The sequence below is a fragment of the Callorhinchus milii genome, unplaced genomic scaffold (assembly GCF_018977255.1).
Source record: "Callorhinchus milii isolate IMCB2004 unplaced genomic scaffold, IMCB_Cmil_1.0 Scaffold6, whole genome shotgun sequence".
Lineage (NCBI taxonomy): Eukaryota > Metazoa > Chordata > Chondrichthyes > Chimaeriformes > Callorhinchidae > Callorhinchus > Callorhinchus milii.
This window is the reverse complement of record NW_024704747.1, coordinates 20,483,290-20,497,324: the sequence shown is the minus strand read 5'-3', so window position 1 is coordinate 20,497,324 and position 14,035 is coordinate 20,483,290. Positions and strand designations below refer to the sequence as shown.

The window sequence follows — 14,035 nt, the reverse complement described above, 5'->3', positions numbered from 1 at the left end:
CATGTTGCCAGTAAATTAGTGTGTAGTTCTCGACTTGATTAACGATGTGTGTAAAACGTAATTCCAATTCTAAAACATTCAGATATTCTCAGGGTTTAAATCATAAGCTTCTGGTACAGATTGATACAGGTCAATAGTTTAGGATACACTGAGACCATAGAACAAAAGCTCGTAGGTTTAGAGATGTAAAGCAATGTCAGGACAGACACCAGGAAGTTTTTTCTTTACCCAGAGGGTGATTCGCTGCTCCCTCCAAATAATATATCAATGTAAATTGCATTCTTCCATGTTTTAACAACTCTCTGCCATGAAAAGGTTCTGCCCGACTTTCCACACCCCTTGAACTCGATTTACTAAACAGAAAATAATCAATTTACCAAAAGGAATAATCTGTCACACTTTGTTGTCCTCAAACCTTTCAGAATGTTGTGACTTGCATTGCATCTACTCTTATTCTTTTCTGTTCCAATGACAATAGACCCAATTTGTCAAACCTTTGCACATAATCATAATCTCTCAAAACAATAAGCATCCAGCATGGATTCCCCCAAGCACAGCGCAAGCTTCATCCAGCCAATCCAAAGAACATCCCCCGTCTGTGCCTTCTAAGTTTCAGCCATGTGTCATCGATTTACTTTGAATACCAACGAACCTTAATTTTCTCAATCTTATTTGGCGCCTTATGAAATACCTTTTGAAAATCCATATATCTACAAGTAAAGCCTATATATGTGTGTGTGTATATATATATATATATTGCCTCATTTCCTTGCTCTGTAGATCCTGTGATTTCTTCAAAAAAATTCAATTTAATTAGTCAAGCCTGGCCTGGCCTTTACAAATTCATGGCCACTCTTTTCCTTTATGTTGATTAATTTATTTCAAACACTGCTGAGTATTAAAGGGTTTTGTGTCACACACTCTATTTTCCATTAGCGTATTGTGCTTTGTAATTTTCTAGAGTTATCTTGCAATTTAAGCATTAGAAACCCAGTTGATATCATGCGCAGTGCAAAGAGTTAATGAGTCATGCACATCACTTAAAGCACGCACAACAGGATTATGGTTCATAAGATGCCAATTTAACTTTAATTAGAAACCCATCCAAAAAGTCTGGTGTTCAGCCCTTATCAGACCCTTTTTTTCCTAATGCATGATTATACATTTACTACAATGCTTCTTTTTGTAGAATCTTCCTCTTGCTAAAATGATTTGGAGTTTAATTTAGCCATGTTTGTCAACAGACTTGCATTAAAGCAATTGGGAATAGGGTGTTCAAGGTATTATTGTGCTATCAATAGCACCGCATTGTGATTGTTTCACTCTCTGCCTGGATTTGCCCGATGGTAGGTATAGTGTAAGCTTACTTGATGGCTAATAAAGGGAAGTACCTTCAGAAATAATTTCAGGCCAGACACCGGGAAGTATTTTTTCCTGGGTAGTATACCTGGAATAGATTATCAGGAGTGGTGTTGGGGACCAGGACACTGGACTCATTTAAAAATATAAACAGCTAGCCCCTTTGATCTCATCCTTTTAAAATACCCACATTACCGTTTTCCTGTCATCATTCGAACCTGATCCACTCTTGTGATCTTGTGCCTTCTGCTTTTCTGATCCAGGAACCTGTTGTGTGTTTCTATCCATAAAACTGTAAAACCATTGAATCTCTCAACATATTATGCCTTTCAATGAATAAAAGGTTTATATCAGTAGTTCCAGGTGCTGTTCTGTCACTTCTAGAGTTGGCGTTGTCTTACTGATGCAGATAACTCAACCTCCTCCCACCCTAACTGATTGTTCTTTTGTGTCCAGCATATATTTTCTATTAACATCCGTCTTTACTGCTGGAGTTTTCAGCCAGCTGAGTTCTTGACACAGCCTGCTCCAAAACACTGAACAACAACAGCAACAACTTGCGCTTATTAGAGCCCTCCACCCAGTAGCCAGTACAAACATCACCATATCCCGAAGTGTTGCCAATTCATACATCCATTTACACGCCTACAAAAATGCCTGCCAGGCTCAAACAAATCATTTTCCCTTTAAATGCAGTGATTGGAACATTATTAAAATACGTGCTGCAGAGAGTGAATAATACAACTGCCTTGGCTTCAGAAGGACACACCTGCAGGACTGTGTGCAGTTTTGTTCTTATTATTTCAAAAAGGAAATTCAATTGTTGGATCAAGTGGAGTTGGAAGGCTCCTTGATTATTTTAGACCCTAGAGATTGAAGGACTAAATGGAAGTGTTTGGAAACTGAACTAGAAAAATTTCCATCAACTAAAATATTCTGGGTTATTACATTTGGAAATTGAAGAACCAAAAGCATCACTGCTGGAAAGTGTAAACTTCACCCCCCGCAGCACTCCAGTCCTTGTCGGGCTCCACTGGCTCCCTATCGCAGAACGGATGATATTCAAGATCTTCACACTTGCATACAAATCACTTCAGGCTTTGGCACCTCCCTACCTCTCTAATCTGCTTACACCCCACTCTTCTACCCACCCCCTTTGCTCAGTTCACTACAGCCTCCTGCGTATCCCTTATCCTCTCTGCTCTGCCATTGACAGCTATGCTTTCAGCCACTCTGCCCCCAAATCTCTGGAACTCTCTGCCTCAATCCCTCCCCCTTGACCCCTCCTTACTTGTCTTCAGATCACACCTGAAGACCTTTGTCATGGAACATGCCTATGGTCACACCCCCCCCTCCTTGGCTTGGCACCAAGCTCAGATACTGCTAAACACTCTGACATGCTGCCCACTGTGATAGGTGCTAGATCAGTGATCTATTCCTGCCTGAAATGTTACTATGTTTATATTTTATGATAAAAAACAAAGAAACATTAGAATCCTCAATATGCTCTTTAATTGAAAAACTATTTTAATATTGGGAGGGAATATTGACTTTGCCAGGCCATGGAAAGACACTGCTGTGAATGACGATTATCATAGTCTCAGCCCTCTGTTGGGTTGGTCGTACCTCTTTCCGGCAACAATGTAATGAATGTACTTGTTTGTTTATGGTCGTCAGGGCCCCGACCACTGCACTAAGTGTTCCCATTACATGGACGGCCCCAACTGTGTGGAGAAATGCCCAGACGGTCTTCAGGGAGCCAGCAGTTTCATTTTCAAGTTTGCTGATTCTACAAACGAGTGCCACCCTTGCCATTCGAACTGTACCCAGGGGTAAGTGATCAATGTGCTGGAAGGTGCAGAGCTCCCAGTGCAGTTTATTCACCTAGTGATTGTGGAGGATAGTGCAGACATGAAACAGGGTTGGGTTTTAAGAATTGGCTGAATAGAAGGTGAAAACGCTTCTTTGCACAATGTATTTTCACAATGTCTTCAGTTTTTTTTGTCCTATAAGGATGCTGTAATTATTTGCCACCGATAATCGTAATTTAATAACATTCCAGTAGGTGTTTGCTACATTAGGAAATGTATTTGATTTGATAAAAGTGAGAGGTTTCAAGTCTGATTGACGGCAAAGCTGGAGTAAGTGTTTCTTCGTACATTCATCAAATTAAGTCAATATATATTAAGCGTGTTGGCTAATCTTAACAGTTCAAGTTGAGCATTGAATAATAGACCTCTTTTGTGTGTTGTGTTGCAATTGAGACACTTATGAATGACGGTGAATATCATTATGCTGATAGGACCCGAAACAGATTTAACATTTGTCTGAAGTGTCTCATCACGGGTTATACCAGTAATACAAGTAAAAGACTCTACTCTGCCTTGCATTATGATTCCATTTAAATGAAGCAAACAATAAGCAAATAAGTAATTCCAGCAATGTTGTTGTGGATTTGTAAGTGTAACTTCCGTCCATTGTCAGTGATTAGTCTTTTTGATTGCCTCCTCCTCTCAAAGAGTGGTTGGCTATTCATTCTTCAGCATCGGAGATTGCTGTGACACTGCTGTTTGCTGTGCTTCATTGCATACTGGAGCCTGCCTTGCATTTGAAAATTGGGGTGTGCGGGTAGGCAGAAGAGGAAAAAATGTACCCATCAGAAAAAAGTTTAATTTCCAATTCAAAAGAAATCAAAATTGGAAACTTCTCTCCCAGTCGGGAAAAAACGTATGGATATGTGACAGTAACTGAGATTGTCCTCTGTATTGAATTGAACCAGTTCCCCATGCCGGAATAATCTAGTCTCTTGTTTTGTAAATGTGTTCCAAAACAAGTGTGCCACGAATCAAAGCTCCCACTTATATAGAGTTTCGCAGAATGATACTGCAGGGAAACAGGCCTTTCGACCCACTGTGCTGGTGCTTATACTCCACATCAGCCTTCACTCTTTTTATTCCCCTCTCCTATATCCCTCTATTCCTTTTGTCCTGCTGTAGATCTATGCAGCAACTTCTCATGTTGAGGCAAACTTGGTCGGTAGTCTATTTTCATTAACGATAAGTTCCTAGCCGAAGATAAACACACTATCTGGCTCATGCAAAAATAGTGTAACATACGTGTGAATGTTGCCTGGTTTCACAGCATATACCACATTTGAATGCATTGGGTACATTTCATACATTGTAACGTACAGATCTGCAGTGTCAACAAGTAGTTCTCAGGTAGGTTCAGTCCTTGAAGCAGCCTGCTATTAAATCATTGCTGCTGTGCTGTCCTTCGCTGTAAGCTTGTGTAACGCCAGACACCCTGTCTGCTGTAGCGCTGATGTTCTCAGCACCTTTCTGAAACATTTTGTCCATTTTTTAAAATTCTACACTTTCTGTGAAAATTGCGGCACAAGTAAAACGTTGATTGACGAGGACTGGTGATTTCGCTGATGCACCAAACTTGCCCCTCTACAAACTTGACAGCATGGTTAGCAAGATACTTTATCTTGGAGAGCTGGCCCTTTTGTAGGGCACTGCTTTAAAACACAATTATAGTTCGGCAAGCGGGATGCGCATTCCATAAAGTGTGTTGGAAATGTACAGTGGGGTTGTAGATAGTTGTAAAAGAGCTAAGTAAATATTGAGACCTGTTCGTATCAGCATGTGTTTCAATTTGACCAGTGAGTCCTCCTCTGTCACTGATCCTCCTACAAGATGCCAGGACCTTCCTTAGCCAGCAGATTGTGTCTGAGCTGAATTCTGGCTAGTCAGCATGAGATATGCTCCTGTCTGTCTCCCAACACCTTGTTGCAAGATTTAATCATTACGAATTCCTTTACAAATCCCAACGACACCACAGTGTAAAACTCAGGATTCAGATTGTACCAGAGTTACAGTTGGTTAGCTGCCTAGTGCTCCTGAGTCAAGAGACTATTTTTCCAGGAACTTAGGCAACCAGAGAAGCGCAAGTATCTCTTTATAAAACCAAGTTAATTTAACATTGCAAAAACCAATGCGAAACTGAACCAAACTCAGTGTGGGGGGTGGGGGGGAGACACTTTTGGCATTGTCTCAGTCCCTTGATGTGTTCCAACACACCCTTTACTGTGGGTTTCATACTATATGGAGTATTTATAATTTGCCGTTTCCTCTCACAGTCCTAGGCTTCTCCGTCTCCCTGCTGCTGTTTCTTTCTCCTTTTTAGTGTTCCTTCTTGTATTTTCTGTGATTCTTTTTTCTTTTCCTCTTCTGCTCTGCATTCCTCACTATCCCTCCTTTCCATTCTTTCCTTCATTTTGCCTCACTCGCTCCCAAGAGTTCTGCCACCTGGACCATCTTGTCTGCTGTGGCAATATGACCATTAAGATTTTATGAACGTGTCCTGTTCCATGGTTATCTCAGTGAACATTGGAGAAGTTCCCCTTGGCTTTAGAAATCTGACAACTCTGTGTTTCTCAGATGTTTTTTTGACTATGTTTTATGGCCAGTCATTCATGAAATAAAAGTCATAGAGATAGCACAAGGTCTCAGTCAAATGCACTAGGTGGGCGCAATTGGAAGGGAAAGCTGGTAACCTGCAAACCCACACTTGTGCCTCTTGTGGTTAATTAAAAACCAACATCCCTAACCACTGTCACTGAACGAGATTGTGTGGCGATGAAGGCCCTCTACTGGGGAGAAAGTGGTGACAACGATGATGGGGTTCAATGTACTTTAGGTTACTAAATCCAGTTAATGTGAGGTCTGCACTGTGTTTCAGGACAGTGAGTTTTTAGAAATTGAGATTATAAAATGATCAAACCAAGAGCAGTTCATCATTTTCATATCCAGTTTCTAAAATATGCAGCATCCTTGAAACACAATTCAACCTATATTACAGAATATCTAACAGAGCAAGATTATAGAGCCTGTGGAGGGGGAGAGGAGGAGGTTTTTTCCCCCCAGTGGTGTGAGTCACAACAGAGAACAACAAAAAGATAGATAGTCCCACAATCAAGATGTAATGAGCAATCCTGGCTATCTAATAATGCGCTGTCCAGGGATCTATCACTCACTGATCAGTACTACTTGCAGTCTTTCCATTGTGTGTTATAATGGGATTTCCCATTCTAAAGCCACGCTGAGAAAGAGCAAAAGTCTTGATGATCGGGCATGCAATACAGACTCACTCCATGTAGTTTAAGTAAATACAGTCCTGAAGATTGTTATATAATACAGAACTGGTAACTGGTGAATTCATAAACTATATCCATTCTTCGTAATCACTGGTTCATTCCATACAGATCACATTGTCATTGTTCCTGCTTTGGCACACTGTCAAAATGCTTTATTTGTTAAGTCTATAATTTTTTTTTGAACACACGAGATTTGGGGTTTTCAAGTGCACTGGCAGATTCCCATGAAGGTAAAATGCCATCCGTCCAAAGCTATAATTTAACCATTGTGAGTGTGATATGGTAACGTTTTAAAGATTATAATTACTCTGTTAACATGAAGGTTTTTGTTTTCCCCCTGAATAACGGCGTTCAACTTTCCTGTGCTGCAGGTGCACAGGCCCACGTACTCAGGACTGCACCGGGATGATGGATAGGTACTATTGTGTGCTAGCTGTTGCATGCTGTGCTGTGTGAATGTTGGTGAAAATGGGTGATGTTGTGCTCTAATTGTACACAGGTGTACAGGCCCCAATCTCCATAACTGCATTATCTTTCCATGGATGGCTCACGCCAACTTTCCACAGCACCCTAGGTAACAACGACCACATTTCCATTCTGTCCCATTTCTTCCCACCCACACTCACGTTGTGTAAAATCATGAAAATGAAGCGATGAATAAATAATGTAAATGAGAGCCTTTCGACGATAATTCCTATTAAATCATCAAATTAACCTTGTAATCACCCTATCCAAAAACCCTAAAAGAAACCTTCTAATCACCCTAAAAATGAGGTTTTGATGAGGACTTACCAATGAAATGGGCTCCACTTTCTCTGCTTGTTCTATTTTTACTTGATAGTGTTTCTTTATCAGTCAAGGATGCTTTTCTAATAGATTCTGAAGTGGTTTGCTAATTGCTCCGGGTTAACTGCAAGGGCCTGGCCTCTTAGCCTCAAGTTTGAGATTTGCACAAGCATGTCCGGCTCAATGAAAACAGGGATTTGGCATTTACCAGGTGACATTTCTGCTGGGAAAACAAATAAGATATTTGGCAATCACAGCTTGCTTTAATTACCTGTGTCACTTCCCAATGCTTCCACCAGCTTCCTGACCTTTTCTTTTCCAGATCATGCAAATTCCACGATTGAATTAACGCTTGTGTCATTGCAAGGGAAATAAAGCATCCGAGACCGATTTGATACTGCCTTCATATACATTGGGTCAACAGTCCCGTGGTGATACACAGATAGACAGATAGACAGATAGATTGATTAATTGATTGATTGATTAATGGATAGATAGAGAGACAGAGAACAGATTTGACTGATTGCTTTGCTCACTGAATTTTGCTGCAGTTGCAATTCTCTGACACTGATGCAGATATGACAAAGACAATAGATTTTAATTCGGTCAAACAGCTTTCCACAGATTGATAATATTTCATAGAAGAAAAATGTTTCCTTTTAGTACAAAATGCCGCTGGGAATCTTTTCAGTGCCACTAAAAAGTTGGTTGTGTTAATCAATCCGATATTGAGGAGGTGGGAAGAGGGGTCGGTGGGGGGCGCGGAGATGATGTGATCCCAACGTGCATATTATTTCCACAGCCAATTTGTTCCCAGTTAAAACATAAGTCCTGTGGCTCAGTGGTTAGAGCACTCGCTTTGCAAGCGAGAGACCTGAGTTCAATTCCAGGCAGGGCGAAACCTTGGGCAAGTTTCCTTACTCCACACGCCTAATAATAATCCCTCCAAAAAACCAAAAACAATAATAAAATTGGTCATTTTCAATCTACGACTGTTTGTGGGTCATTGCTGTGCGCAATTGGCTGCCGCGTTTGCCCACAAATATACAGTCAATTCACTTTACAGTGTGTTCTGTGAAGCGCTTTGGGACGTCCTCCTGACGTGAAAAGCGCTATATCAAATGCAAGGATTATTATTATTATTATAATACAGGACCATCCAGGGCTCTTTCCTTTGGCTCAGGTCCAATAGTGGTTGGAGCTTATGCTGCCTTTACCTTGTCCATCATGGAAAAGCAATCCTTTTTTCCAAACAAACCGTGCATTATGTTTTATGCTGAAGCACAGCTAACAATGAGGTACAAGCAGGAGCTCAACCTTGGGGGCTTCTGCATGGTTTGCACATCCGCTCAGGCTCTATACTTGCCCTTTAGGACACCGTCAGAAATGCTTTATTACCTAGCAACTCATCGCTGGACACCTATTAATCTATATTTCTAATTCTTTTGATATTGTAATATTGACCTTCACAGTAAGGCTTTTGTTTATTCTATGCTAATTATTTGCACATATCAATAATCCACTCCTCTTTCTGAGCCTCATTGGGCCCCCACTTTGTGTGAGATGATTTTGAATGGGATCCTTTTTCACAGCCACCTTCAATGTTTCAGCACAATCAGCCAGGGCCCCTTCACAGTAAGATAGGCCCCCCGCTAGTCTTTACTTCCCTTTTGTAGCAGAGCATCCATATCCCACTGTGGTGAAGAGCTCCTTTTTACAGAAGCCTATTCAAGAATAACAAGACCTCAGACAGAAACGGAATTTGCTGGAAAGTGCACAGCTCGTCAGCCAGCAAGTGTGGGTTAAAATTTTACATGTGACCCAGATGACAGGTTAATGTGTCTTCCGCTTTCCGGTGCTGATCAACCTGAAATGCATTACGGTCATTTTCTGTTTTATATGAGGTTCCTCACACTCGCTGTGTTTCCTTTCTATTCATTGTGGAGAAGAGTCCCAGGCAAATGCTGGGATCAAACTCTATCTTTATTTATTCATTTGCATTGGTACCCATTGACATTTGTCAGGCCCAATAACCAATTTTAAACTCTGCGTTTCTCTATCTTTCTATTAATTTATTCTATTTATTGCCTGACCCAGCGTAAATTCAGTGAAGCGCCTCGAGACATCTAGACAAAGCGAGAAGCCACTATATTAAATGCAAGGATTATGATTTATTGTGAACCAGTTTCAAATGACTTCCAACATGGTCAGTTGGCTTGGTTGCTGACAAGGAATGCAATCTTTTGCCTGATTTGCACTTCAATGGAGGAATCCGGAGCAGAATGGTGGGATTTATAATCTTGCTTCCGTGTTTTTCAGAGACTCTGTACCTGAATTCATGCACAGAGCTCCATTATGCAATATTAATTTTCTAATGTTATTCAAACGTTGGTTGTAGTAACATTGAAAACAGACCCTCAAAAATTCCGAACTTCTGAGAAGGGATAATTATTGAGTGGTGACTAAATCGATCTGCAATGGCCTTGTTTATTATGAAATGGTGAGAATCAGATGGCAAAACTGCCTCTGAAAGCCTAGTCGTGCCAGTGTGAATTGCTTTTCTTTTGTACTTCTTACACTTGACAGATAAACTCATATGAGCAATATAAACTGGGCATACATCTGTAATTTATTTACTATGTTTGCTGTTTACTATCTTTAAAACTAAGGTAGTAAATGAATGGAGGAGAGAAGTATCGCTGACCATTTAATGCTTCTCGTTTGTAACCCTCAGAGTGTTGGCAGCTCTGGGGAACTCTAATCTGGGACTAACCATTTAAAAAAGTTGCTTTTAAAAAGTTACGCATGTTGCCTTGTTGGAGTAGTGAGATTGAATTGGAGTTTAGCAACTTCTCTCCCTCCACGCCCCCCCCCCCCCCCCCCCCCCCCCCCCGGTTATTTAATCACAAGGATAATCCTTACTCATGTTTATTCGTTACAAACCTGGATGTTATTTTTTTCTTTTACAACTGTTAATAAAACTTTTAATGAAACAGAAAACATAGAATTCAATAGGACAGTTGCTCACTACTATAATTATTCACTCACTTCCTATATTATCCAGGCAGGGTGAAACCTTGGGCAGGTTTCCTTACTCCACACGCCTAATAACAATCCCTCCAAAAAACAAAACAATAATAAATTGGTCATTTTCAATCCACGACTATTTGTGGGACACTGCTGTGCACAATTGGCTGCTGCATCTCGCCCACAAATATACAATATACGGTCAATTCACTTTACAGTATATTCTGTGAAGCGCTTTAAGACGTCAAGAAGACGTGAAAAAGCGCTATATCAAACGCAAGGATTATTATTATTATTTTTATATTGGCTGTCATGTTTTGCCCACAAAGATACACTTTACACTATATTCCATGAAGCACTTTGAGGCGACATTAAAATACAAGGATTATTACATTTTTCTGGACGCTGAACAGCTCAACATGGATAGGAAGGCTCTCGGCTATAAAACCCAAACTGTGTTGGGATTGTTCACTAAATTGCTACTTTTCTGTCATGGAACTCCCTGGTATCATTGGTCATAATGCCAGAGAAGTCTCTGGTAGAGCATTATTACTGGGCTATGTACTGTGAGTTGTTTAAAGTTTCACAGAAACAAGAATAATTCACCTGCGCAACATGGGAAAGTAGTTCAGTTGATGAGGGCTGGAAAACTATAGGTTGAGCATGTGGAACATGAGGGAATCCCATGCATCTTAATGAGATTAAATGAATTGTTTCCTGTGTCCCACAGCAGCTAAGATTGGGTATTTTATTAATTTCGTACATTGGTACAATTTAATAACATCAAGCGATGAACTCATAATGTAAACCACAGTGCTCCAACTGGTGGCCCATGGGCCGAATCCAGCCCGGGGGATGAATTCATCCATGAACCATTTCTAACTTCATTGTCTAACAAGCAAATACAGGCAACACCCAAGACAATCTGGAGACGGTCACGGGGTGGGGGTGGGGTTGGAGCTCAGGCAGTATGTTTTCCACTATGCTTAGAAAAAATATGGAATTTTCTCATGTGGAATCTAAATCTGCTTTGTTTATTCTCAATATTATTTTTAATTATTATATATTCAGTGTATCTTTATTTTGTGCCTTTATTCATTTTGCAATTATGGATTAATCTGTTTTGGTTTTGTTGAGCACTCTCTGTAGGGCTTCCATATGCTGAGTAGTTTTGGGGGGGATTTTAATACATAAACATTAACTTGATGCATATATTATTTCCATTTGAGATTATCTTTATTTTGTTAATTGTTAGGGCTATTACATTATGTGCATTTTAATTCACTTAATTATTTCTGCCCATTTAAAGTTTGCAATGTAACTAAAATATAGAGAAATTAAGCAATAGTTACATCATTTAAAACATAGGATTTCTATATGATTCTTACAGGGTTTGTTTCCAGAAGGGAAACACAAAAATATCGCTTATGTGACTTGTGGTCGTTTCTCAAATCTGGCAGTCAAAAGGTTGAAACACCCTGCCGTAAACTGTGGCCAGCACTTTGTGAGACTGGTGACTTGAAGTTATGCTATGTCTGGATTATATTGCTATAGAGATGGGCTCTGGAAATGGATCCACGATCCAGCCTCTGCCGAATAGGCTATGGATATCTGACATGCTGCGTGAATAGAGTAACTCGAGACCAGGGGTGGAACTTTACCCCACAAATGTTTACCATTCTAACTGCAGCTGTACGCTATATAATGCACTGTTCACTCCCTGCCTTCCTGCCTCTTCTCGTTCAAGGCATGTCTGATAATGTAACTATTTCACCACGCTTTCAGTCATCTATACTTTCCCCGTTGCACTGTGCTTGATCCCACCTCCAACTTGGGTTTTGTCGAGCACTTTGAGACGTTCTCCCAACGTAAAAGGTGTTACACAAATGTAAATTGTACCGTATTGCACTGTACATTGATGTTGGTGCAAAACAAAACCAGAAGGTACCTTTCCATGAGAGGCCTTCCCCAACAACAACTTGCATTTATATAGCGATCCTCATGCAGGGTAACGTCCCAGAGCGCTTGACAGTGGTGGAGCATGATGCCAAGCTCGGGGGGAGTGGAGGTGACCATAGGCACGGTCAAATAGTAAGGTCTTCAGGCGCGACCTGAAGATGGGAAAGGAAGGAGCAAGGCGCAGGGATAGAGGAAGAGTGTTCCTGAGTTTCAGGGCATAGTGGCACACTGAAGGCACACAAAACAGCCTCTTGTCAAGCTGCTGCATTTATAAGACTCCCTATCAGTAACCCAGTCTGACATGAAGCAGTCTGAAAGAGACACCCCATGAGTAGGCGAGTCTGTCTGCCAGCTCATGAGGTTTGTCTGTTTGAAGACAAGTACATTTGTAAGATTCCCTCTTGTCATGAATCTTACTGTTTCTCTTGGTATTCTACTCACTTCCTTCTTGCTTGATGTTTACCTCCCTCGGTTCAAAGGCACGTTCTAGATATAATGACAATTATGCGTGCATTTGTGAGGGAAGGAAATAAAAGTTCTAACTGTGCCGTCAAAGGTACAATGTTAAGCAGCTGATTGTAGGAAATAGTTTATAAACATCCAGATATTTATGGCTGGGAAATTGTCGGCAAAGAAAAATGAGGGAGTCTCATAAGAAGTTTTTAAAATGTACATTAACAGAAAGAACTTGAATTTCTGTAGTGGCTTATTGTATCAAAATGGCTCAAAGCATTTCACATGTCGAGTGTAGTGACCGTTTGTTTTGGTGAGCAAGTTCAACAATCATTTGTGCCTGCAAGATTCAATAAAATAGCCAAAATAAAATTGGTCATTTACTTCAATGTGGGACATTGGTGTGCACAAATTGACTGTCACATTTGCCCACAAATACAGTCACTACACTTCACAGTAAAATCCTGTAAAGCACATTGAAATGTCTCAGCAATGTCTTGGTAAGGCAAGGATTATTATTATTATACAAGATGAATGACCAGTTAACATGAAAGATTATTGACCAGGACTTTGCTATGAGCGTGTATCAACCCCACACACCACACCATCTTTCCCCATCATTTCATTTTGCTTTCCAGACACACGCACACACACACACTTTTCCTCTTCTCTCTCTTTCTTTCTCCTCTTGCTCACTCACTGTTCAATGCAGGATGGGCTGTAATTACTTTTCGATATCAGTACAAAAGAAATGATAAATGCTACTTATTTCTTATCATATTTTTGAATCCATTTACAAAGGAGAGGCTTTGAGCTGAAAGGCGATGCCATCCAAATTATTAATAAAAGTAGTTTGAATTGCAAAAAGATTAATTAGGCTTTGGTTCTGAATCTTTTTAAAATCACCTTACCTTTGTAAAGTTTTGATGCTGTCTGCAATCGCTGCTTTGCCCTTTTGTCTGAATCTGGATGCTTTCACTTTCACGGCCCCAAGTAATAGAATCACGTTCAAGTGATGAATAATTCTAATTGAAAACAAGGAGTCTGATTAGCTTGAATTTGTGAGCTGTGACTGGGATTTGTATGAATGAAGTTAGTCCACTCCTGATACAAGACCAACCTCCACAAGCTTGAACTCATCTGCCTAACTACTGTCTCTTGAGGCACTTTTACAATACATTTGTTTAGCATGTTTCATGCTGGTAGGACACCTCCAAGTCCTTAACAACACCCAAGCTGTGGGGTGAGAGCCATAGGCAATGGAGAAATCTAAGGTAGCCTTTAAAAAGA

The 14,035-nt window shown here is 40.4% G+C and overlaps 1 protein-coding gene across 1 annotated transcript in view; it reads left to right on the top strand.

The window, feature by feature from the left end:
* Positions 1-14,035, top strand: part of LOC103182941 (receptor tyrosine-protein kinase erbB-4) — a 374,750-nt gene that overhangs the window by 268,431 nt on the left and 92,284 nt on the right. The window contains exons 15-16 of the mRNA XM_007900138.2: positions 3,037-3,191; positions 6,892-6,936. Of these exons, the coding sequence (XP_007898329.1) occupies positions 3,037-3,191; positions 6,892-6,936 (200 nt within the window). The remainder of the gene's footprint in view (positions 1-3,036; positions 3,192-6,891; positions 6,937-14,035) is intronic.